At 42.4% G+C, this 27,713-nt stretch overlaps 1 protein-coding gene across 3 annotated transcripts in view; it reads right to left on the reverse strand.

Moving 5' to 3' along the window:
- mdga2a (MAM domain containing glycosylphosphatidylinositol anchor 2a) overlaps positions 1-27,713 on the reverse strand; it is a 990,949-nt gene that overhangs the window by 687,177 nt on the left and 276,059 nt on the right. For all 3 annotated transcript variants that reach the window (XM_068038888.1, XM_068038889.1, XM_068038887.1), the window contains exon 2: positions 7,673-7,812. In XM_068038888.1, coding sequence (XP_067894989.1) covers positions 7,673-7,812 — 140 coding nt within the window. The remainder of the gene's footprint in view (positions 1-7,672; positions 7,813-27,713) is intronic.

Here is a 27,713-nt window from a genome sequence, read left to right on the forward strand (position 1 = left end):
CACTACAGCTGGGAATATCAAATGGTGACCAAACAAAGGATTTCAAAATCATGACAGGGCAACTAGTAATAGATTGTTTCCACTGGTCAATCAAATGGTAACATCTCTCCTTCTTCTTCTTCTTCTTTGGCCTCCTTGTTTCGGGAGACAATGGGTAAGCGCCTGGAGGTGGTCAGTGGTTTGTGGAGCAGCACCTGGAGTGGCTATAAAGGCCAATACTAGAGTGACAGACTCTTCCACAGGTGCTGCAGGAAAAATTGGTGGTCGGGGCTGTTACACAGTTGGCTCTCCCCTTGCGCTTCTGTCTTTTTACCTGCCAACTGCTAAGTCTCTTCGACTTGATAACAAGAGGACACAAATTTAGGATAGTCACAAAAATAATTTAAGGTGATGCTCAAAAGAAATTCTTTGCACAGAAGTAGGTTACAGAGTGGAATTCTCTTTCACAATCCATTGCTGAAGTAGAGTCCATAAATTATTTTAAGTGGAAATTTGACAGTTGTTTGGAAAAAAAGGTACTAAAAAACAGTCTGGGAATTAAGCAGGAGCGTGGGATTAGACTATGTCCAAATCATAAATTGCTCTCTCCCACTACTTCAGTTATGGCTTCAGAAGCATGCTGTATTCAGTTAACTATTCAGCAAAAATTCATTCTTAACGATTTTAGCTTTTGGGAAAAAATATTAAAATATTTCCCAGGCACATTCATTACCCAAGGAGATTTAACAGATAAATTTGGAATAATTGTATGAACATTATTGAGCCTACAGGATAAGGCGGGCCTTCCACCAGTTGTTAATAGAATTGCTATATGCATAAACAACTGTTTTCTCATTATCTCTGATTACTTACTGCTCTGTTTAGAGTACTGATGATAATTTTTTATGGCACTTCATACGTTCCAGTGCTTCTAGCTGTTCTAGCTGTTACAAATATTCAGCGGCTGAGGATGACAGAGAATGCTCAGTGCCAGAAAAAATTTAGTCTATATATGGTATTAATAAACATTAATGCATATCTAATTGAATCTAGCTTTACCTGTAGGAACCAAAACTAAATCTTTCAAAATAATTACACTGGGCTGAATTTTACCAGCCCCTTGATTCCGCGGGTCGTGGCGCGGGGGCCAGTAAAATTTTATGGGGAGAGGCTCACCTCGACCTGAGATGTCGAGAAGGGGCCCCCATATATTACCGGTGGCGGGGGGACCTCAGTGCTGACGCACCCGCCCCGCCACCTGGCGGCAGGCCCTTCAGCTAAATATGCAGATTAACATTAAGTAGATGCAAATACACTTAACTGCAGGCAGCGGCCAACCCATGCCAATTTTATGGCCGCCATCCGTGCTTCATTCACCTTCGGAATTCCATACGGAGTTCCAAGGGGAGAACCTGGTGAGGAGGGTGGAGGAATAACATTTTCAGGGCAGGAGGGGTGGAGGAGCGGGGAAATCAATTTTGGATGTGTCAATGGTGGGAAGTGGTTAAAGGGCAAAGAGTGCAAAGTTTGAGATTTAACAGTCGGGACTATCAAGAATAGTTTTTCAGTGGGGAGAGGGTTATAAATTTATTATGTGATCATTGGGTTGGGGGGGTGGGTGGGGGTGGCGCTTTTATGGTAAATGTAATGTTTTCATTAAAAGTTAAAGTCCTGGCCCCTTTAAAAACTAAAATCTCTGCTAAGGGCTTAAAGCTTCTTAAAAATGGCACTGGTGTCTGTGCGGTGGCACTGGATACTGTTCCGGGGATGTGGCAGCCGCCCCCGCTACGTTATCGGGGGTGGTCACTCTGCCCCCTCTATATTAATGAGTCCTCGCGCGTAATATCGCAAGGGCTCCTCAGCGGCACTTCTGCCCATTATATGACTCTTGTCTCTAGGGGTTTCTATATTCTATGGAAATCCTGACCTGAATACATTGGTGCATAAAATGATTTCTAGAAAACTCTTATCTACAGCCATTATAATGATATGGGGTAACTTTAAAATGACCATAGAGATTGTATTTGTAGAGGATCTAGAACATGTTGTTGCAAAGTGTACTGAGTTGGAAAGCAAGTAAAAGTAACATGAAAGAAATAAGATGAAAAACTGGAAATCTGAAATAAAAGCAGAATATGTTAGAAATGCAGAACAGCATCAGGGCAAGAAAGGATTGCTCAGGTTTACATTTCGAATAGAGATCCTTTGACAAAACAGAGAGGTTGAAGAGCCCCCTTCATAAATTGTCCAGAACAAAGTGGAAGGGAGAACAGCAGAAAATGGTCAAAAATACAGGTGTTTTAACTATGAAATAACAAAAACGTGTGAACCAACTTCAAAATGCTGAAAAGAGTGCTGAATGATATGAAAAGGTCATCTCAGTCAGGATTCAGAAAGACAAAAGATAATACAACAAATTGCTCTGTAATGAAAGAGGATGTGGTGTAATGAAAGGATCCAGCAGAAAATTAGACAGGCAACTAAGGTTTGAAGTGAGTTAAGTTGTTTGAGTCTAAAACAAGGGGACATAAATATAAGATGGCCACTGATCGATCAAATAAAGAATTTAGAGGAATTTCTTTACAGAGTGTTAGTCATAGAGTCATACAGCACAGAAATGGACCCTTCGGCCCATCGTGTCCGTAACAGCCATCAAGCACCTATCTATTCTAATCCCATTTTCCAGCATTTGGCCTGTAGCCTTGTATACTATGGCATTTCAAGTGCTCATCTAAATACTTCTTAAATGTTGTGAAGGTTCCTGCCTCTACCACCCCTTCAGGCAGTGTGTTCCAGATTCCAACCACCCTCTGAGTGAAATTTCCTTTCCTCAAATCCCCTCTAAACCTCTGCCCCTCACCTTAAATCTATGCCCCCTGGTTATTGACACCTCTGCTAAGGGAAAAAGTTTCTTCCTATCTATGCTCCTCATAATTTTGTGTACCTCAATCAGGTACACCTCAATCCACCTCAGCCTTCTCTGCTCCAAGGAAAACAACCCTAGCCTATCCAGTCTCTCTTCATAGCTGAAATGCTCCAGCCCAGGCAACATCCTGGTGAATCTCCTCTGAACCGCTACCAGTGGAATCACATCCTTTCCTATAGTGTGGCGACAAGAACTATACACAGTACTCCAGCTGTGGCCTAACTAGCGTTTTATACGGCTCCATCATAACCTCCCTGCTCTTCTATTTTATGCCTCGGCTAATAAAGGCAAATATCCCATATGCCTTCCTAACCTTATAGTCAGAGTCAGAGAGTGATACAGCACTGAAACAGGCCCTTTGGCCCAACGAGTCCGTGCCGACCAACAACCACCCATTTATAATAATCCTACATTAATGCCATATTCCCTACCACATCCCTACCATTCTCCTACCACCTACCTACACTAGGGGCAATTTACAATGGCCAATTTGCCTATCAACCTGCAAGTCTTTGGCTGTGGGAGGAAACCGGAGCACCCGGTGGAAACCCACGCGGTCACAGGGAGAACTATCTTCCTGTGCTGCTGCCTTCAGTGATCTATGGACGAGTACACCAAGGTCCGTCTGACCCTCTGTACTTCCTAGGGTCCTACCATCCATTGTATATTCCCCTGTCTTGTTAGTCCTCCCAAAATGCATCACCTTACACTTCTCAAGATTACATTCCATTTGCCACCGCTCCACCCATCTTACCAGCCCATCTACATCACCCTGTAATCTAAGGCTTTCCTCCTCACTATTCATGACACCACCAATTTTCGAGTCACCTGCGCACTTACTGATCATACCTCCTATATTCACGTCTAAATCATTAACGTACACTACAAACAGCAAGGGTCCCAGCACCAATTCCTGCGATACACCACTGGGCACAGGCTTCTAATTGCAGAAACAACCCTTGACCATCACCCTCTGCCTCCTGCCACTAAGCTAATTTTGGATCCAATTTGCCAAATTGCCCTGGATCCCTTGGGTTCTTACCTTCTTGACCAATCTCCCATGCGGGACCTTATCAAAAGCCTTACTGAAGTCCATGTAGACTACATCAACTGCTTTACCCTCATCTACACACCAAGTCACTTCCTGAGAATGTGGAACTCATTGCAATATGGAATGGTTGAATTAGATAGAATTGATGCCTACAAGAGGACGACTACTGGAAACACCTACGCAGTCATATTCAGCTGGCCTCAGACACCGGAAACATCAGAGGAATGTATGATGGCATGAAGAGAGCTCTTGGGCCAACCATCAAGAAGATCGCCCCCCTCAAATCTAAATCAGGGGACATAATCACTGACCAACACAAATAAATGGACCGCTGGGTTGAGCACTACCTAGAACTGTACTCCAGGGAGAATGCTGTCACTGAGAATGCCCTCAATGCAGCCCAGCCTCTACCAGTCATGGTTGAGCTGGACATACAGCCAACCAAATCGGAACTCAGTGATGCCATTGATTCTCTAGCCAGCGGAAAAGCCCCTGGGAAGGACAGCATTACCCCTGAAATAATCAAGAGTGCCAAGCCTGCTATACTCTCAGCACTACATGAACTGCTATGCCTGTGCTGGGACGAGGGAGCAGTACCCCAGGGCATGCGTGATGCCAATATCATCACCCTCTATAAAAACAAAGGTGACCGCGGTGACTGCAACAACTACCGTGGAATCTCCCTGCTCAGCATAGTGGGGAAAGTCTTTGCTCGAATCGCTCTGAACAGGCTCCAGAAGCTGGCCGAGCACGTCTACCCTGAGGCACAGTGTGGCTTTCATGCAGAGAGATCGACCGTTGACATGCTGTTCTCCCTTCGTCAGATACAGGAGAAATGCCGTGAACAACAGATGCCCCTCTACATTGCTTTCATTGATCTCACCATAGCCTTTGACCGCGTCAGCAGACGTGGTCTCTTCAGACTACTAGAAAAGATTGGATGCCCACCAAAGCTACTAAGTATCATCACCTAATTCCATGACAATATGAAAGGCACAATTCAACATGGTGGCGCCTCATTAGAGCCCTTTCCTATCCTGAGTGGCGTGAAACAGGGCTGTGTTCTCGCACCCACACTTTTTGGGATTTTCTTCTCCCTGCTGCTTTCACATGCGTTCAAGTCCTCTGAAGAAGGAATTTTCCTCCACACAAGATCAGGGGGCAGGTTGTTCAACCTTGCCCGTCTAAGAGCGAAGTCCAAAGTACGGAAAGTCCTCATCAGGGAACTCCTCTTTGCTGACGATGCTGCTTTAACATCTCACACTGAAGAGTGCCTGCAGAGTCTCATTGACAGGTTTGCGGCTGCCTGCAATGAATTTGGCCTAACCATCAGCCTCAAGAAAAAGAACATCATGGGGCAGGACGTCAGAAATGCTCCATCCATCAATATTGGCAACCACGCTCTGGAAGTGGTTCAAGGGTTCACCTACCTAGGCTCAACTATCACCAGTAACCTGTCTCTCGATGCAGAAATCAACAAGCGCATGGGAAAGGCTTCCACTGCTATGTCCAGACTGGCCAAGAGAGTGTGGGAAAATGGCGCACTGACGCGGAACACAAAAGTCCGAGTGTATCAGGCCTGTGTCCTCAGTACCTTGCTCGATGGCAGCGAGGCCTGGACAACGTATGTCAGCCAAGAGCGACGTCTCAATTCATTCCATCTTCGCTGCGCCCGGAGATTACTTGGCATCAGGTGGCAGGACCGTATCTCCAACACAGAAGTCCTCGAGGCGGCCAACATCCCCAGCTTGTACACACTACTGAGTCAGCGGCGCTTGAGATGGCTTGGCCATGTGAGCCGCATGGAAGATGGCAGGATCCCCAAAGACACATTGTACAGCGAGCTCGCCACTGGTATCAGACCCATCGGCCATCCATGTCTCCGCTTTAAAGACGTCTGCAAATGCGACATGAAATCCTGTGACATTGATCACAAGTCGTGGGAGTCAGTTGCCAGCGTTCGCCAGAGCTGGCGGGCAGCCATAAAGACGGGGCTAAAATGTGGCGAGTTGAAGAGACTTAGTAGTTGGCAGGAAAAAAGACAGAGGCGCAAGGGGAGAGCCAACTGTGCAACAGCCCCGACAAACAAATTTCTCTGCAGCACTTGTGGAAGGGCCTGTCACTCCAGAATTGGCCTTTATAGCCACTCCAGGCGCTGTTTCACAAACCACTGACCACCTCCAGGCGCGTATCCATTGTCTCTCGAGATAAGGAGGCCAAAGAAGATGCCTACAAGAGGAGACTTGATATATGTAGGATAAAGAAATAGATACAGGGACAGAGTGGAAAGAGGAGGAGGTTTATGTGGAGTATAGACCATTTGGCCTATTTCTGTGCTGTAGATTCTTCTTAGGAAACTTTCACAAGACAGCGGGTCTGTGGAACAGTTTAAGATAGTGTCATGTTATTTACTACTGTGACGGGCAAGTGCTTTATGGGTCTGTAGCCTTGAAAGTTGATCATTTCTACAGAGGAAATCAAAGGGTTGGGAAGCAACTTTACGTTCATATTTGATTGTTTTACAAATGTGACATAAGTTTGTTCACAGGTACCTGGCTTTGCTATTGTTAAAATGTTAAATGTATTTTCATCTCATTATGCAGCTGTATAAGTGGAGCAAGGCTAGTCATATCTTCAAAATGCAACACACATCTTTCATTGCTATCTTGCACTACTTGGAGCATTTAAAACTCTGTTGGATTTAAGCAGTAATCTATAGATGTCAGAGAACTGAGGATAAGGCAACCGCTCAAAGGCAAGGTCATAATTTCTAAACTCTCCATTAGAATATACATGCTAGTTTGCTATTAGTATTCACACTGGTTGAGATTTGGAAGCAAATGCCTGCAGATATGCCACAATGTGAGGAAACCATTATTAATTTTTGTGTTTGAAAATGGTGCTCGTGCCAACTCTACCTGTCAACAATGCAGTGAGCTGCAACCTGTTTCACAAGTGCATCTTCAATCAAAAAGAGGTTGATTGGAAAACAGAGTACTACACACTCTAGAGGTACAGACAAATTATCAATGGATATGTACATCAGATTGAAGGAAATCAAGAGTGATGGCTAAGGTGGAACAATGCTGATAAATGATACCATTAAACAAATTAAAAGGTGTTAATGCGAGTGATACATTTATCTTAATTTTTACTTTCTAGTGCCCAATTAAGGTGAGGGATGTCAGTGCCATGGAATGGGTAATTTCCATTTAATATGCCCAGAGCCAGCACACTCAAGTCAGTTATAGCTCCCCCATTAATTTGTCTCAGCCCCAACCTCTGAAGAGCACACCCTCCTGCATGGATGAGACATTTTTTCCATTTCTCCCAGCAACGATTTTATGGCCTGTATGAAGTTGCCAATCTGTAGAGCCAATTAGGACTAAATGAGGAGTGTTTTGTATTCTGGGCCATACCCATTGGGAACTGGATTGAGGCTGCCTAAACCATCTTATATAGGACCCTTATATCCAGCAGACAGAGAAGAACTTTATTGCATTGGTCTGGGTTGCATTTAAACCCAGGTCAGAGAACTGAAAGACCGATATTTAATTCATTGTATCAAGTGCCCCTTAAATTATATTTGCAAAGCATATATTAATCTTTTTAACTATTCATTGTTTGAAATAATGTTATTTAATTAAATAACCATGTAACAAAACTAAGCAAGCACATTGGTAACTCTGTTAGGAAATGTAGGATTTTGGATTCACCTGTGGCCGAGGGTGGCCACTAACAAGGCAGGCTAGCTCCAAGGTTTCTCCTTCTCGAATTGTGTATACTCTTTCCGTATATCGTTCTTCTTCTATGTTACATGCTTGACCAGAGTGCATGATGCTTACAGTTGGTGGAGCTGCAGAAAGAAGAATAAAGATGCAGTCAGTACTAATTACACAAATGCCTGATTAATATTTCTTTTTCAGTCAAAATCCAAGACATTTTCTATACTAATTAATTGGGGCGGGGATGGGGCGTCCGCCCCCACCATGACATTGCGGGTGCGCGGTCCGCTCCCTCCATGTAAATGAGCTGCCACGCTACATATCTTGGCAGCTCCGTGGCGCACATCTTGTGCATGCGCCGTGCCATTCCCAAAGACTTCTGTATCGCAAACTCATGAATCTGACTCCGTGCACTCTTTGGTAGGGAGGTACATTACTGAGGAGAGATTCCTGGACCCTTCTTGTATCTGGGTTAATATGATCTGGCTGAAGCTTGTTCAAAGGGCTATCTGAAGGATAGTAATATTTGTAGCTGGTTCCTTTCTTTAGCGAGAGTTAGATCAGTCCTTCAGACCCATTCAAGGGTCTTTAGGATCGGTCTTTCTCAACCTTAAGTGAGAGTGATCAGCTGAGAAGTATGTCTGATCTGGGATAGCCGCAAAAAGGGTCTAGGATTACAGTCCACTACAGTTGTGACATGAGAGAAGCACTCGAAAGAAAGAAAAATAAAGAGTACAGGGAAGAAACAGGTAAATTGGATAGAGTAGATAGTTTCTATTGTTCACTGTACGTTACATGGCAGGATGTGCATTCTTTTCTATATGATTTGCCCCTACAGTACATTCTTAATGCCTGGCGAATCATCAAAGAGAAGACACTCCTCCAGGGAAATGGGACAATGACTAGCACAAGAACAATGTTGACACAGACTTGCTAACAGTTCACTTACAACCCATTCTAGCAGCTTGGTCAATGATAACTCACCCACATCTACGTCTGAAGACTGTGGCTTTAAACCCTACTCCAGAACTCCGGCACGTAATCTGAACTGATACTTTGATGCCGGACTGAGGAAATGTTGCAGTGTTGGAGATGCCATCTTTCAGATTAGGTTAAACTAAGGTTCCATCCACAAATTCAGGTGGATATAAAATTTGCCATGACATTAAAGGGCAGAGAATTGTTCTGCATTTTAGTCAATATTTCTTTCTCAATCACCACCAAAACAAATTAAAAAGAGAAATATTTGTGATTATAATCTTGCCAGTGCATTCTGAAGTACAATTTTCCCTAAATAGAAGCTATTCTCCAAAGCTAAAGAAAAATTGTGCAGAGGAAGTGATGTATGTGAAGCCCATTTTTAAAAACCACATTAGTTATGCCTGTAGTATTGTAACTATGAACACATGAAAAAGGACAAGTAAAGACCAGCTGGTCCATTGAGCCTGTCCCATTCTGGCACAGTACAGCTTCTGTACACAATCACCCCCATTCCTCGCCTCTGCCCTAACACAGCCAAATGATTTCCGAGGAGAAGCAAAAACATCACTATACATCATATCCAGCTGTGCTATCTGCTAGCTGCAGGACATTATAGGATAGAAAATCTATAAAGATATGAAATCCTAAATTATATCCACTGAAATGCTTATTCATTCAAAGACAATAATCAACAGTGAACAACCACTGAATAGTAGACTTAACATGTGAAATGCTCTGTTTAATTGAATGCAGCTAAATCATTATCATTGTAGCTCTTATGCCTTCATTGAAATTGACATCCTTCGGAATAGCAGAATACACTGTCCATTTCCTTCAACTACTTCACTACAAATTAGCATTTTCATGACTATTGTAAAGTTTAAAAAACAAACACAGCAGAAAATGGTGCAAAACCAAAATACTGCAGATGCTGGAAATCTGAAAAAACCCCAGAAAATTCTGGAAATATTCAACAGATCTGGCAGCATCTGTGGAGAGAGAAACAGAATTAACAGGCTGAATTTTTGCCACGGTGGTGGGAAAAAGTAGCCGGGTTTGTGTTCAGGCCACCTCCACTGGAAAACTGATTAAAGATTTTCACATGGGGGAAACCTTATTTGGTGTGGAGATGGGCTTTCTGTCCACTTAGAGCCACTGGGGGCAGGAACGAAGGCAGGTCAGATGAAGTGTGGGACTCATTAAGACTCCCATGGCAGCCATCATTGAGGCTTCTGATTGTCCTGAGAGAGAGAGAGAGAGAGAGAGATCTGTGGTTTGTGCTAAAGCCTTTCACTTTGCAAGATGGCACAGCAGAGCTGGAGGCCTGGCACTAGGGGTTGGGCAACTTCTCGCTTCATCAATGCTGACCGGAATCTGAAGCTGGAGGCCATGAGGAAAAGACGGACTGTCTACTTCCCGGTGGTGGGAAAACTTCTAGAAATAATAATTCGGGACAAAATCAATAGTCATATGGACAAATGCGAGTTAATTAAGGAAAGCCAGCATGGATTTCTTAAGGGAAAATCATGTTCAACTAACTTGCTGGAGTTTTTTGAGGAGGTAACAAGGAGGGTTGATGAAGGCAATGCTGTTGATGTGGTGTACATGGATTTTTAAAAGGCATTTGATACAATGCCACACAACAGACTTCTAAGCAAACTTGTAGCTCATGGAATAAAAGGGATGGTAGCAACATGGAAACTAAATTGGCTGAGTGACAGGAAACAAAGAGTAGTGGTTAATGGATGTTTTTCAGGCTGGAGGAAGGTTTGTAGAGGGGTTCCCCAGGAATCAGTGTTGGGAACCTTGCTTTTCCTGATATATATTAATAACCTAGACCTTGGTGTAAAGGGCACAATTTCAAAGTTTGCAGATGATACGAAACTTGGAAGCATTGTGAACTGTGAGGAAGATAGTGCAGAACTTCAAAAAGACATAGACAAGTTGGTGGAATGGGCAGACAGTTGGCAGATGACGTTCAATGCAGAGAAATGTGAAGTGATTCCTTTTGGTAGGAAGAACACAGAGAGACAATATAAAATAAAGGGTACAATTCTAAAAGGGGTGCAGGAGCAGAGGGACCAAGGTGTATATGTGCGTAAGCCATTAAAGGTGACAGGACAGGTTGAGAGAGCGGTTCATAAAGCATACAGTATCCTGGGCTTTATTAATAGGGGCATAGAGTACAAGAGAAAGGAAGTCATGTTGAACTTGTACTTGTATAAGACACTAGTTCAGCCTCAACTGGAGTATTGAATTCAATTCTGGATGCCGCACTTAAGGAAAGACGTGAGGGCATTGGAGAGAGTACAGAAGAGATTCACGAGAATGGTTCCAGGGATGAGGAATTACAGTTATCAAGATAGATTGGAGAAGTTAGGATTGTTTTCCTTGGAGAAGAGAAGGCTGAGAGGTGATTTTGTAAGAGTTATTCAAAATCATGAGGGGTCTGGACACAGTAGATAGAGAGAAACTGTTCCCACTCCTGAAAGGATCGAGAATGAGAGGGCACAGATTTAAAGTATTTGGTAAGAGAAGCAAAAGTGACATGAGGAAAAACTTTCTCACGCAGCGAGTGGTTAAGGTCTGGAATGTGCTGTCTCCTTCCAGGGCTTCATTGTCCATAAGATACACCCCTCTCTGGAGGGTCATGCTATGGAGAGCACAGCAGACCACAACAATGACTGAGACCCTTGCTGGAGGGTATTGGAGGGCACCATCAGACTGTTCCAGGCTGACAGTATCCACAAATTTCACTGACCACTTTGAAAGTTCACTGACTTTTCTCTGTCCCTCCAATACAGCACCCGACAGCCTGAGACAATTATGGAAAATTCTACCCCTCCAACTCCCATTTATGCGTTAGGATGGCTAGTCATTAACAGCACTGCTCTGGAATGATCTACACTTGCTTGCTTCAGGAATTGGCTTTCCGAGTCAGCCACAGAGGATTAACTTGGTTCCAATCTTCCGTAGCCAAATAGCATCTTGGAGCCAACTTGGAGGCCCCCCATTTGTCTCTCCCTAAGGAAGAGGATCACTAGTTGGCCTTTATACAATTGACAAAGTTTGAGTTCGCACTAGTCAGATAGCAAATCTCACAAACAGCAGGGTGAACAAGACAACTCTCAATATGTTGTGTGAATGCTTTGCCACCATCCTCTTAAACAAAGCCTGGTGCAAATTCCACTGAATTTCACCAATTGGAGATGCAAAACATTTAAAGTGACTGTTTGAATCTCTGTTACACAATCATGGTCGGTGTCAAACACTGGATACATGAGCGTGTGTTCTTATGCTTAGTCTCCATGAAATCTCTTCCATCAGTTTACAACTCAAACCTCAAGTTTCTTTTTCAGCTAGGTAATGGATACCCTTCTTCAGTATGCTGGAAGGACCTATGGCATACAGTCTAAAATGTGCCAGCTACCTTCCTGTTCTAGGTGCCCTAGTCCAAGGTAAGGTATTTATTCAGGACAGTCCAGAAATGGGGCAAAAGGTATATCCACCAGAATTTCCAAGTATTAATATAAATCAACATCGGCAACATACAACCAACCGATATCTTTGAGATCTCCGTAAAGAATGCAAAGCTATCATACCCTATTTTTGTGCCCCCATTATGGTATCCAATTAGTTAGATTTTTTTTACGGCGGAAGGTAAAATGTATTGAATCCCTAAGCAAGTTCATAAATGACACAAAATTATCTGCAAAAGATGCAATGGTATTCTTTAAGAAACTCTGTGACCATCCTTTTCAATTGTATTAATACATCACTAATCAACACGCCAAATACAATGAGAGAGTGTCATTCTCTTTGCCTTATTCCCATTTTAAGTGAGTCTTCCAGCTACTTGCACAAGGATCTTGGAATTAAAGTGCACCTCCCAGGTAAAATCTCAACTTCAGTCTCATACTCCCATAGCTTCCCCCTTCTTCATGAGGGTTGCAAGGCACTTGGTCAAAAACCTTACAAAAATCTATGAAGTAACTGTAACTGTGTTTCCCCTGAGCTTTGACATTTTATGATCTTGTGTAAAGCCACAACCTGCCTTATTTATTTCCTACGAGAATGGAATCCAGTCTTTCTGCTTATTACACGAGCCTCCATACATCTTTTTAAGGAATGTAACGACTCAAAGAACCATTCTAAGAATCAGTAGAATGAGTACGTTTATCAGTTATCAGAAAGCATAACTGCACAACTGGCGAACTGAAGTTTATATGCCTCAAACAAAATCCCCAGCGTCAAGGCACATTTGCTGTTCTTAACACTAATCTTCGAAGCCATTATGAACTACCTCCTCTCACCTAGAGCAGCTTTTAGGAATTGTGAAATGTTACCCACACCTGCCCGCCTACCTTTAGATAGGCAGCACATGGAAGTGTCCACTAGTTCTCAGTGATTTGTGTTATTAAGGCTTTCTATCTATGTAGTACTCTGATGGGTTTTGCCAACATTCATGTAGGTCATTGGATCAAATGTCATCTTGGTATGACATGGTCCCCAGACTACGAGGATACCATTGTAGGTTTAGTGATTGGAACAGCGTTTGTCCATTTTGTCACTGGTCCAGAGGAACCCTTCTGACCATGATTGACAACAGAAGAATTATTTAAGGACTTCTCTGTGTGATTGTGAGGAGATGTACATAGCCCACTGATCATCGCACTAATGACTTTCAGTCTGATGTACTGCATCATAGTCTATCTTTTGTAGCAGCTCTAGATTGCTCCAGGATGTTTGAAGTACCATGTTAAAGACTCTCTGCTTTTGAACAACAGCTCTCCTTCTCTTTGAAATTATCCTAGTAGGCCCATGGTCCTTGAAAAAGCAGATAGCGAGCTCCAGATTAAGTTGATTTAAAATTTCAGCTGCAGAGAGAAGAAAATAATTGGCTTCATCTAGCCTTCTTGACTGGCACATACAACCAGTCCTGTGCTTTGTGATCAGAGAGTTTCTTCTTCTAGTTGAGTGCAATGACATGATTCGTCACAGCACTGATGCCATCAGCTACTATAACTTGGGGATCAGCCCTATCAGAAGACCCTCTTGAAAAAGAATGCAACTGGCCAGGCAATGCCCAAAAATGCAATTGGAAGACACAGCATTTGATTTAATAACCAATTGTGCTATCTGCACAAGTGATGAAGCATAGAAAGGAAACAAGTGATGCTGAAGTATATGGAGGCACTGAGAAAAAATAAAGAGTGAAGTAAAAAGGTGAGATCCAAAGAGAGAATAAAGATCTAAATGCAAGGTATTAACTTATTTCCTGGTGTGCTATGTTTCCTCATGTATTTGATGGTCATTTTCCTGTACATTTGTTTGTAATAATATGGGAGTCTGTGCCACTGGAGGGACCTTAGCCACAACAGATGGCTGAGGGGAAAATGAGCCTCTGCATTCTGGCTTACATGTGTACACAAAAAAATATTACAAGTGATAAAGTACATTCCATAAAAAATGGAAGCTGAGAAAACTGTAGATTTTAGCTTCAAAAAGGCTGCAAATGTGCTTGATTTCAGAGCTTACACTTATTTGTCACTAGACCACCATCAGAAACATCAAGTTTCTGGGATCAGTATCTCTGGATTGCCAAGTAAAGCTGGTAGACCTGAGTCATACTACCAACTGCAGCTCACATTTTGCTCATGATAAAGGAGATTCGCACACACACATTCTGCTCCTGGGTAGCTCATTTTTAACATTATGTGACAGCAGATGAACATCACCCCTCTACTAAAAGTGTAAACACTGAGAATTCAGTTTGTTAAGTTCCAAAGGACACACAATTGACCTCCTTACCACATTTTGAAATGTAGTGTCACAGTGGACTGGAGTTATACTATAACTGAGGCATAGTTCAAATAGACAGTTAACTGAAGGTAATTTCATGCCCTCAATTTAGGTAATGAATTTTTTTGTCAGATCAACAACTTACCTCGAGTTATACTGCCTTTTTAACATTCATGTACATCAAAAACTAGTTCCCATTGAACGGAAGGTGGCACTAGAATGCATCCAACATGTATACAATGGAGTAGAAGGAATAAGGTGCACTCGCTACTAGAATAACCAAGAGGACATGGGGAAACTCACTTCTCTCCTCTCCCCGCTTTCCATCACACACACATTGACCTTGCAGGAATAACGGCTCAAAATTGTCTGAAGTGGGAAAAATTCACCATTCACAAATAAACCAGAATAGTTTTGTTTGGTTCCCTTCAGGATCAGTATTCCAGCTGGCACTAACATCCCCAAGTTTGATATTCACGTCGTTAATTATCCTCCTCCCTAGAATTATCAGACATCCAGGTTCCTGCTTCACCAGGAGACGGATGTATTCCTGAATAATATGGCTTATAAAAAAGCTTGAAGGTTTGCTGACATGGTCAAACTAACCCAACTTTTGCACAAATGCTTTATTCTAAATATCTGTACCATAGAAGTTGCCTCAGGTCAGTCATATATATTATTTTGAAACATCAAATCATTCACCTGTATTAGGTTGCATTCAATGTCCAGGGAAACAGATAGCTGAGTAAATGGACATTATTTGGAATGAGCTTCTTGAAAGATCTTACAGATGTGGAAATGAGATTGATTAACAAATTGATTCCTTGAATCACTTAAGTTTTAATTGATGAGACCTTAACAATATATTGATTATGCAAATAGGACTGTCCTTTTAACAACAAATGCTATTAAACTTGGTATCTATGTGCAATTAATTTAATTATGTCCTTTTCCATATGTAACACAAATACACATGCATCCATGAAATTTGAAGAGTGTAGCATACTATTAGGGAGAACATGTTAATAAAGTATACTGCTTAGATCTAACCTTGTTTGATTACAAGATAAATTTTCCTCAAGAGCCTGACTATAAGTACCTTTTACACAAAGCAAGATGTTGTAACTGAACAACGTTTGATCCTTCCCTTCTATTTTATGAGACTGCTGCTATCCATGCCAAGGTGCGGCAGTCTGAAGCTGGGCGCTCAAGGCCCAGAGCTGCTCGAGGTTGTCCTGTAAGGCCATCTGCAGTCTTGTCCAGTGAAAGTCAGCAGCCTTCCACCAGCCATACTGCAGTCACTACTTAGCACTGCATAGGAGCACTAGGTCAGGCAAAGCTAAGCACAAGACAGGCACTAAGGGACAAGGCACAAGGACAAATAGTTCAGTTTTTAAATATATAATTGGATGGGCTGTTGGATAAAGTTGTTAAGAAATGGTTTTTCTTTGCTGGCTTTTATTGCAGGATTTTGGCCAAAAGGACACTGTGATGGTCCATAACAAATGGATGGAAAGATGAGGAACTGTAGAGCAATGGTGATGATGAAACAATGTCTTAGAGGAACCAGAGTCTTAACAGCTGCCCTCAGAGAGCCCGACCAGAACAAAGGAGTCCTGGGGGATGCCTCCTCCTGGCCTCCTCTTCTTCCTCCTCCCAAAATAGACTCTCAATGCCTCAAGGCAAAGGTTACACCTTTATGATCATGAGGATGTGGAGGACATAGCAGACCAAAACAAACTTTGACACCTGCTGTGGTGAGAATTGGAAGGTTTCCCCCTCGAGTGGCCCAGGCAGTGGAACTGTTGCTTCAGAAAGCTGATAATCTCCTCTGTGGTGTTCCTTGTGGATCCATGGTTTTTGTTATAGGCACGCCGTCCTCACATGGTCGAGTGACGGAGGGAAGTCATAAGCCAGGTGTACAGCGGTATCCCTATCTCTAAACCTCCAACCTCTGTTTCTTCATAGTGGCCCAAAGATGGCAGGTATGGTGGACTGCCTCAAGAAGAAAGCATTTGGACTGCTGCCAGGATAGCAGGCGTTCACTGACATGATGTTCTGCGCATGGTCACACAGCAACTGCATGTTAACGGAGTGGTAGACCTTGCGGTTCAGGTACATCTCTCCGTTTACATGCAGGGTCCACAGAGGCACATATGTGCAATCGCTGAGCATCGGGAATCCCACTAGCCTGGAAAAGTCATGTGTTCACTCCTCCTGCTTCTCTCTGGTAAGAGAGAGCAGACGATGAAGTACCCTCACCTGGTGTACAGAACCTCTGCCACCTTCTTGATGCAGTGATAGACAGCAAATTGTGAAGTGTCAGCTATGCTGCCTGCATACAAATTGATGGCGAAGGTGATCTTGATGGCCACTGACTGCACTGTCCTCACCCTGCTGTGTAGCTGTAGGTCCTGTTGAAGGAGGTGGCATTGTTCAGTGACTAAATCTTACTGAATTGTAGGTGCTTCAGACATTGTTTCTGGCTGAGGTGGAGGTAGGAAAAGTAATCCCTGAATAGCCATGGCGGGTAGGGCCTTCTATTGACAGCCTTCCTCCTCCTTCTCCCTCTGCACGCAGCTTCCCTTCTCTGCTGCTTATGCTGCATGTCCCTGTTGTACTGCAGCCCAAGAGGAACAGCAACTATAGCCCCCTTAACTTGAGCAGGCCTTCCATTGACAGGACAGTAAACTCCTCTGACCTCCCTGTCAGGATGCAGCAACACTCCCTTCAAAATCCAACAAGTCACCAAGACTCCAAGAACACAACACAGTACTTCTACAAACTTTGCAACAGCAAAATTAAGTCAAAGCACCGGACCTGCAAGCTGGATGGCTGGTTCTTTAAATAACACTGGTGGGGGCACCCCTTGTGCAGCAACCTTAAAGGCTGTTTGACGTCATGATCTGCCCACTCTGCAAGCTGCTCACAGCAGCGCCCATACAAGCATGGGGTGCCAGGGAGGCCACGATGGCAGTGGCTGGAAGCAGTGTGCCTGCCATTTCTAGCTGCTCTGGCTTCTCTAGCACTAGCTCCAGCGACACTATGGGGCCAAATATTGTGGCCATAATGTTCTGTACTCTGTACTCGCCAGAACAAAAAGGTTAGAAAATTAGGAAGTTAATGGAAATCAATACTTTCAAGTTTTCAATTTGAATTTTAATCAATTAGTAAAAGATTTTGTGCAGAGTTCATTTGTGCTCTACCAATAAAAAATGAGGAATAAAGGAAGAGATTGAAAGTAACAATTTTGAAATGTAGTAGTCATTTTAAATGTGCAGGGAAAGGCCAATATGGAGATTGATTTCACTTTTAAAAAAAAAACTAACATTGCTTTTTGTTCCAAATGACATTCTGAAAACAAGTACAAACTCCCAGTTTGATCTCAAATTGATATTTATAACACATGGTGAAGTGATGATATCATAAACCAGCTAGGCCTGCAACTCTGTCCAGTAGGATGTTATTGAAGTCAATACTAAACAAAACCTCTGCAATTTTCAACAAATACAGAAGAAAGGATAAAGTGACTTTCGGATTTTATTACTGTTGAAATGCTGTCTATGCAAGATACTTTAAATGGCAATTGCCTCATTTCATCTAAAAGTCAATTATCACCTGCAGTTGTGGAAATGTCAGAATTTACTATCACCTTTTCAAAGATATATAAAATACAGGTTCTTTCGGAGACAAATGAAAACATATTTATAGTGCTGAATGTCATCAAGGGTTGTGATTATTTGTGAAAGAGTGCTATAAATGGTGCATACAGTACCCAAGGTGCTGTAGTGTCAGCAGCTTTGCTAACCTCAAATAATGCATGGAGAGGAGTACAACTCCTGAAAGTACTGGTACTCGGGTAGAGTGCAGTGTTGGCTTTTCTGAAGGGTGCACAGGGAGCCTAACCTTAATAGTGGGCATTAGGCAAGCCATTGCTATCTAGAGTGTAGGGAGCCCTATTACATTACTCACATTAACTTTATTCCTGTGCTGTTCTTCAGCCTTGGTTACCACGTTGAGGACAAGGAGGAAGTGAAAAATAAAGAACCATCTTAAAGACACATGCAAATTCTGGTTTTAACATAGAACAGAACATTAAAATCTGCTGGATAGCTCTGTGAGTAGTTCTGACTATTGCCAGTTCTAAACTGGCTCAAAACCAACTTTCTGTATGGCAGGGTGATGATAGTGCTTGGGGCTCAGCTGTAATGCTCATTTCTCATGCATCAGTCGATTCAAAAGAAACTTTTGATGGCTCCCCTCCTCTCTTCTTTCTTCCTCCCCCCCCCCCACCCTCTTCTCACATCCACATGGCCTTGGTTCAATTATGCCACTAACCCTGAGTACATGAATGATGTCCTTGGTCTTGACCACACGCCCCAAACTCTGCCATGTGCAATGCCACAGGAGAATGGCTAGTTATATATTTCTTTTCCTCCATAGGGTAAATTAATAATAATTTAAGTTGCAAGTACTGTGCCTGTTTATTGTTCTCTCCCCAAAACCTTTCGTTTGCTCAGTTATTTGTTTCTCCTCATTCATTAACAGTACAGGAATTCAAAGTATTAATGCTAACAGTATTAGGCCATGATGAGGAAAAGAGACTTCTGTTAATGGAATTGGAAAGCACGGCTATCAAGAAAATAGGAACAATTGCCTTTTAAAGATTCCTCATCAACCTTCATATTTATTACTTGGGATGTAGCTGGGACCCTTGCTGTTTGTAGCGTACATTAACGATTTAGACATGAATATAGGAGGTATGATCAGTAAGTTCGCAGATGACACAAAGATTGGTGTTGTAAATAGTGAGGAGGAAATCCTTAGATTACAGGGAGGTATAGATGGGCTGGTAAGATGGGCAGAGCAGTGGCAAATGGAATTTAATCCTGAAAAGTGTGAGGTAATGCATTTTGGGAGGACTAACAAGGCAAGGGAATATACAATGGATGGTAGGACCCTAGGAGGTACAGAAGGACCTTGGTGTACTTATCCATAGATCACTGAAGGCAATAGTACAGGTAGATAAGGTGGTTAGGAAGGCATATGGGATACTTGCCTTTATTAGCCGAGGCATAGAATATAAGAGCAAGGAGGTTATGATGGAGCTGCAAAAAACGCTAGTTGGGCCACAGCTGGAGTACTGTGTAAGTTCTGGTCACCAAACTAGGAAGGATGTGATTGTACTGGAGAGGGTGCAGAGGAGATTCACCAGGATGTTGCCTGGGCTGGAGCATTTCAGTTATGTAGAGACTGAAAAGGCTAAGGTTGTTTTCCCTGGAGCAGAAAAGACTGAGGGGGGACATGATTGAGGTGTACAAGATTATAGGGGCATTGATAGTTTAGATAGGAAGAAATTTTTTCCCTTAGCCGAGGGATCAAGAACCAGGGGGCATAGATTTAAGGTAAGGGGCAGGAGGTTTAGTGGGGATTTGAGGAAATATTTTTTCACCCAGAGGGTGGTTGGAATCTGGAACGCACTGCCTGAAGAGGTGGTGGAGGCAGGAACCCTCACAACATTTAAGAAGTATTTAGATGAGCACTTGAAACGCCATAGCATACAAGACTACAGGCCAAGTGCAGGAATATGGGATTAGAATAGCTGGGTGCTGGATGGCTGGCACAGACACAATGGGCTGAAGGCCCTATTTCTGTGCTGTATAACTTTATGACTTTACCTTATTTTGCATAAAAGTGATAGAAAAATAAAGTGCATGTCATTCCTCTTTCCTCTACTGCCCCACTTTTCAGTTGTCAATTTTCACATGTTTTTGGATCATAAATCTGTCCTCTAACAAAGCCCCAATGTTGACAGCACTGCCTTACTCCTGGATTTGACAATCAGCCCATTTCCATGACGCACTTCCTCGGAGCAGGGGGAATTATACAAAAAGTACCATACTGTTCTTGTACACCTCCAAGCAGAGAAAGTTGAGAAATGGCTCACTTACCTGCTCTTTCGTGTTTCTCTGCAGTAGCAAGAGTTTAATCATTTAAAAGTCAGAGTGACAGCAGTGTTTTTTTTACAGGATTGCTAGTAATTAATTCTGTGAAGGTTCATCTGCACTTTATCTACTGTACTGTTTTATGAGGTGCTTTGTCTTTCCTTGCATTTGGTAAGAGGCTCTTAAGGAGGTTGAGCTCCATTACTTCTCATCTACAATGTTGTAAGACATTTACAGGTGAGAAGACAGGGACTTGCCACCTCGATTCTATTTGTAAATTCTCTCCTGTACAGCATTAGTGGCTGTTGCGATCTCCCACCAGGTTTCAAGATTTTGGAACAATTATGATCCCACCCAGCTATTTGTTCCTTCCCATCTCCCCCGATGATACTTTGCACAATAAGCAAAAGGACAGGAGGAAATTGCATATTAAAAAACTACAGCTCTTCATCTAATTTAATAAGAAATAACGAAAGTCTAGCAAAAGGGAATCATTACAACTGATTATTATTTGAATTGTAGCCCTTTTTCAAAAATATTCATGCTATATGCTTCACTGAATACTTCATATAGAGTTTATGCAGAAAACTATGGGGTCACTGGAGTCTGAAAATGTGATGTGTTCACATTAAAAGGGTACATTTTCAACACATTGCCTAGTAATATCACTTTACATCATTCCCACACCGCCCCTACAACACAAGAGGCTATTAATTCATCTCCACAGTTTGGATGTGGGCGATATTTAATGAAAGAGCAACAGTAATGTGAAGTGGTCAAGATAATGACAGGCAGAATGGGAGTTTCCGCTAGTTTGAGCCGATTTTTTTCACTGCAATTCACCTGAAATCAGCCAAACCAGCACAAAAGATCGAGGAACTGCAAGTGCAAATTATGTCCAATGTGACTCGAATTTCCACAATCTATCAGGCTACTTTAAAAATCATTGCCTTAGAAACCAGCCCTGCCCACACACTGGCCACGCCACCATCTTGAATTAATCACCATTGAGAGTTTCCACTAAACGCAGCTTCTTGTGGGCCTTCGAAGAGGCTCTTAAAATTAAGGGGATTTTTAGGCGCGAGGACACTAATCTTTTAAAAGCGTTTAGATTTATATATTTTAAAAATTTAAGAAGGAATTGATTACTGTGTAATGAAACCAGTAACTGGTTCTTTATAATATTTTAAAATAATTTTCAGTTATGTTAAATGGGAATGATTAGATTAGATTAGAGATACAGCACTGAAACAGGCCCTTCGGCCCACCAAGTCTGTGCCGAACATCAACCACCCATTTATACTAATCCTACACTAATCCCATATTTCTACCAAACATCCCCACCTGTCCCTATATTTCCCTACCACCTACTTATACTGGTGACAATTTATAATGGCCAATTTACCTATCAACCTGCAAGTCTTTTGGCTTGTGGGAGGAAACCAGAGCACCCGGAGAAAACCCACGCAGACACAGGGAGAACTTGCAAACTCCACACAGGCAGTACCCGGAATCGAACCCGGGTCCCTGGAGCTGTGAGGCTGCGGTGCTAACCACTGCGCCACTGTGCCGCCCTACCGCACTAGTGACTGTTGCCAACCAGAATACTCTCAGGTGGTGGACTCGACACTGACTAAAAATGCTTTGTTTGTGATAAACCCATTTTCAGCTGTATTAATAAAACTAAGTTGCCACTCTTAAATATATGAAGGAATAATGTTTTTCAATGCAATTTCTTTTCAAGGAAGTAAGTTCTAAAATGCTACCTGATTGCACTAGTTCATGGAAGATTTTATGTTCGGCGATTTGCGAATGAGTTTGAGCAGAAACATAATCAAACAAAAATTTCTGAAAACTAGCACAATTTGGGGCATTATTTGTGCTCAGATTGCGAACTGCACGCAAATTGCACCCAAAGCGGAAACTCTTGGCCACCATGTTTAATTTGCTTGGATCCATATCTGGATTGACTCATTTCAGTGTCTTTAACTCTCGGAGGACTGAATTTGCACTTTGATTTTCAAATTAAAGTGAACGTTCCAAAGAGCACCCTAGATTTTAAAAAAGTAGGAATTATTAATGTGTCTCTTGCACCCAAGCTTTGAGCCTCAGTTAAAATTGTATGTTCAACTCCGGGACCCAAGCATACATTAAATTGGAATCGAAACAATCTCAATTTCAATGCCTACAATAAATGCAGGCAAGTCAGAATTTATCTTATGTTTGTCGAGGGTGCAACATATGCTTAAAGTGGCTCATTTGGTCATCTTACAATCACCAACCCAAACCATATCAAGGGAATATTATGTCAATCACCTGAACAAAATACATAGGCGGGAATTTTAGTCCGGCGATAGGGATCCCAGCGGTAGGGTAGACCCCCTCCTCGGCCCTCCATCAGACCCCTGTTGAAATTTCATGGCTGGCACCCAATTAACTGCCCGCTGTCGGAGATGCAATTCCTTCAAGGGACAAGCTCCCTCCTCCAGAGCTGCCAGCCAATTGGAGGGCTGGCAGCTCTGCAGTACCAGCAGTACCACTGGGAGCGGTGGCCAGTATTACAGGAGGCCTGCTGTGCCGAAGATGGACCCCAGGATGCAGATAAGTGGGGTCAGGGTCACCAGGGCCTGTCAGGTAGGCCCCAGCAATGGGTCTGGGGGTGTGGGAGGAGTTGGTTAGAGTGGGGGATTCTTGCCAGGGTGGGGGGCAGCTATCGCCACTCGGGGGTGGGGGGGGGGCCCTCCAGTGGCCATGGATTTCCCCCAAAGGAGAGATATCCCCCAAGCCCACGAGAAGGTTTCACTTGGTGGCGTCTCCACGCGGCAGTAGGCCCCTCCATCTTCCATGAAATTGGAGCGGAGGTGGGAGACTGCTCTTAAGTGGCTACTAATTGGGAAGGCTGCCCTCGACCTTTCCCAGTCTGGACAAAATGGCAGGGGGCCAGAACAATGTTGGGTTGCCACACCTTGCCATTTTGTGTGCCCCCTGCCTCTGTTCCTGCCTCCAAGGGCAGGATAAAATCCTGCCCATAATGTTTGAAAAAGCATTTAACTTTAAGCTTACCAAAGATCAAAAAATGAACAGCAATGCAAAATTATATTTCTAATGCTACTTTTATTTTCCTAATGCAACATGTGTAAAGATAACATTCATCACAATGCCAATTCTAAATAGCATAATAACCTGGCTTCAGAATAACTTTGTAGCTTTACGGTCAAATGATCAATAACAATCATATTGTTTGAAGTCAACGGTATCAGTGAAAAGGCTTACATATTCCTTATTCTAGAAATGGCAATAAATTGGAATCCATATCAGTTCTTCTAAATTCATTTGGTTTTGTCCCTTCTTGCAAAGGGTTGATGATGGCATCTGGGTTATGACAGTTATGAGTGCTCGACAATCATCAGTTCTTCAGGCTCAGCTGTGCCTTGTCACCTTTAGTTTCTTACCATTAGGAATGAGAGAAAACATGTTGGAATTCAATCAATTAGTCAAACAAACTGTTAAATCGGGAGAAAAAGCAAACAGAAGCCTTGGGGTTATACTGCTGATCACTTATAAACTTGAAATAGATAAAGATATATACTGGGTTACTGGCATTATTAAATTGCACAGGCAAATGACAACTATGTTCTCGTAAATCATAGCATTCAAAAGCAGCAGGACTGACCACGTAAGAGGTTATCCTGTGTAGAAATCAATAATTAAAAAGAGAGAGTTGCAATGGTGTAGTGCATTGAAACTCATGCAGGAGGATATCCAGAAAGCTGAGAAGAAGTCACCTGAACCCATTCTTGTGCATCTCTGAACAACGATATACAGAGTAGGATCAAAAGGAGATAGCAGCTATCCTGAGTTCTATCAAACTAGGTTACTGCATGGCAACTGCAATTCAAGAATCAGAAATTGGAGGTTCAACCCCCATTCCAGGACTTGAGCACACAGGTCCAGGATTTCCAGCCTCATCTCAATGGTTTTCCAGCAGACCATGGAATATACAGACCTATAAATGTACTCGGGAATTTACTTCACCACAAATCCCCTCTTTCCTGAGCTACAATATCTCCTGGCATAAAATATGCCCAGCCAAGTGAGTGAGTGCATGCAAGTAAAATTAAGCTAAGATCAACACAGCTAATCAGGTGAGAAAGCAAACATTTACTCAACGGCTCTTATTGTGCAAACCTATCAAATTGGGACTTCCTCATTGTGTAGACTATAGAATCAAAAAGTTAAATAGGAAGTAGGTGGAGGAACCTCTTTACTTTAATTCATTCTCTGATAACAAGCCATCAATTCTTGTTTATATATTGTATCTGCAACAGAGTAAAAAAGGAAGGTTGTTTTTGTCACTGGTGTACATTTTTACCTCATGCAATTTTTAAAAAAGTGGTAGCTAATTCTGCAACTAGTTCGAAAACATCATACATAGAATTACAATTAGACCCTTCCAACATGAGAGCTTTTGACTGCCATGTTTAAAATGCCCCTAAGGTTCAACAATATATTTCAGGCTCCAGCGATGCATCATTTTCACTGGTGGTCACAGTGGCAGTGAAAGGTTTCAACTCCATTGTGGGATACTTTCAGAAACCACACATATTAATTAAGTTCAGTTTCACAGTTTGATCAGAAATATTCTAACTTTTGATTGAAAATCAGTTCCGCTTTAGATTTTAAAATTTCTCCAGTCAAACTTTGAACAGTTAACACTATGTTGGAAATAATTATGGTTCTTGTTGTTTAATGGAGAACACTGTTCTATAGATAAGCTTATCAATGTGAAATGAATTTGGTGTGATATTTCCTTCGAATACCTAATTTTAAAAAATGGATTCCTCCACAAAGATATCTTTGTCTGGTGACCCTCAAGTGCCCGTGGAAAAGCAGCTTTATTTTGTTTGCTAAAGGCTTCTCTTGCTTTGGTTAGAGCTAAGGGAATTATCGTCTTTAGAAATCTTGAACACATTTACAACATTCTTTTTTGATTGGGGTGAAAATTCTGGGACAAAATACCTTGAATCAAGTTATTTATTATTGGAGATTGGGGCAGGGGATGAAATGTACCAATGGTTCCAATAGCAATTGTGCTAGTACATTCACTTCACAGATTTGCAGGTCATATGTTCAAATATTCATTCACTGTGTGAGTTGCATTTTCACCTTTATTTGTAGATCCAAGATCCAAAGAGGGTTCTCCAGAAGCTTGACTGAAAGTACAATCAATTTCAATAATAGCTCTGCTGATGTATTATCAACTGCATTCAAATAGGCAACCAGTGATCTTCATCGGCCCCTGTCCGCACCCTGTGGAGCACCTTTCCATAAGAACAGAGAAATTTTGACCACATCACTATTTTTCCATGTACAGAATGCTGATCTAGTCAGATTAACACCAAACAGAACAGTAGTCAGAAATGAGGGAGTGTGCTGCTTATGGTCACAGCTGCAGAAAGCTACAATATAGCAGAAGCCCACAACAAATGCAAAGGTGGAAAAATGCAGAAAAGCAGGGAAAATCTTCACATCCTTTAGAGTGTACATCCTTCCATTGTTATTTTGATTTATTTGTACTTTAAGTTATTTTCTTAGACTTATTGTAGAGGAAAGAGTATTGGTTTATTTTTATAAATTTTTCCTCTCAGATTTGTAACTTTGCAGCTGGCCTTGTGTGGCATACCTAGTGGCCTACTGAACTGGAGATATGATTTCCTCACAGGGCACAGACTATAGGTCAGAATTATTGGATGTTCACTTTCCTGTCACAACTTCCAGGCAGGGGTCTATCAGGAAAGTTTACTCGTCTTCAATCAGTTTCCAATCTCCATTAAGAAATCTGGTTGGCACCAAATCTGTCATTGTACTCCTTGCTGATTATATTACTCTCCACATAACTCCCTGTCTGAAAGACAAGCAGTCATTGACTCAATAGAATCAAATAGTTGAACTAACTGTGCATTTTCTTCAGTGCTGGGAATATCAAGTGAACAACTTTCAAGAGCTCGATTATGATGTTGTCCACGATACAAAGGTTGCAAATGCTCTTTAGATATAAGCATTTAACCTATTTTGCTTCATATTTGACTTGTATCAGCAAACAAGTGGTAAAAAATGGCTAGAAAAACATAGTTATCCTTTAAACAGATAGATATCAGAAAGTACAACACTGCCAGCTGAAGGCTCTCCCCTCAATGGTGGGGCAAAGGAGGAAGGAAGGTACAGATGGCTGATGTCAGAGAAATAGGTTAATAGGTGGAGATATAAGACTGGAGGAGATTGCAGGTAACACGGGACCATTGAGGATTCATAGATAAGGACAAGGATTTAGAAATATATGTATTAGGGGTTGTGGGGTGGGGGGGATCATTGCTGGTCATTGAGCGGGATGTGACAGATGATTGGAACTTAGTGTGGTCTCGCATAGGGGCAGCTGTGTTTTGGACAAGGTGGAATTTATGGAGAGCAGATGATGGGATAACAAAAAGAGCACTATTAAGAAGAGTTGGGAATGGTGTTACGACCCCAGTGAGAAAAGAGTCTCGGGGTCCCCCTCAGCCTTCACCTGGTCTTACGATAACAGGGTTTTTAGCTCCCCCTTAGTGAATCCTTGTTCACCGCTTTCCAATTATAAGGCAAAGAAACCAGCACAAACAGGTTTTCTTAAAGAAGAAAAGTTGAAATTTATTAAACTTGAACTTAAACTTGAATTTCGTTGACACCTATGGATACACGACATGCCCACGCTATCATGCATATCCGAAACACATGCCGATAGAAACAGAAAAGAGTAGCAGAAAAAATAAAGTGGAAAAGTTTGAGGCATTATCTGAAGAGTTTTTGTTACAGTTCTTCGAGCTCAATGTAGAGTCTTTAATTGTAGGTAGTTTTTGCTTTTTGTTGGGGCCCAGTATTTTACTTAAACATTGTTCGCTGTAGGACACTTTTCTCACTTGGGGTTCACGTGTCTTCAGTGGATTAAGAGGCTTGTGAGAAAGAAATGGGAGCAGACAGGGGAGATCTTCTCAGTCCAGGAGCAAACAGTATTTCTCTGTTCAAATTCTCTGGGGCTAGTTCAAAAAACCCTGGAACAGCCAGTTCATCATGTGACCAGCTGGTCCAACCAGTCCTGGCCCCTGTGGATTGCATCACCCCAGCGGGCCCTGGAATGTGCTTCCCCACCCCCTCACTGTCCAATGATCAATATCCATTGTGGGTTGAATGTTTCAGGGAATGGTCCTTTGTCGACACAAGCACCGTCTGTTAGTATGCAAATGTTTTTTCCAGTCACGGCTGATCTGTTT

The sequence above is a fragment of the Heterodontus francisci genome, chromosome 9 (assembly GCF_036365525.1).
Source record: "Heterodontus francisci isolate sHetFra1 chromosome 9, sHetFra1.hap1, whole genome shotgun sequence".
NCBI lineage: Eukaryota > Metazoa > Chordata > Chondrichthyes > Heterodontiformes > Heterodontidae > Heterodontus > Heterodontus francisci.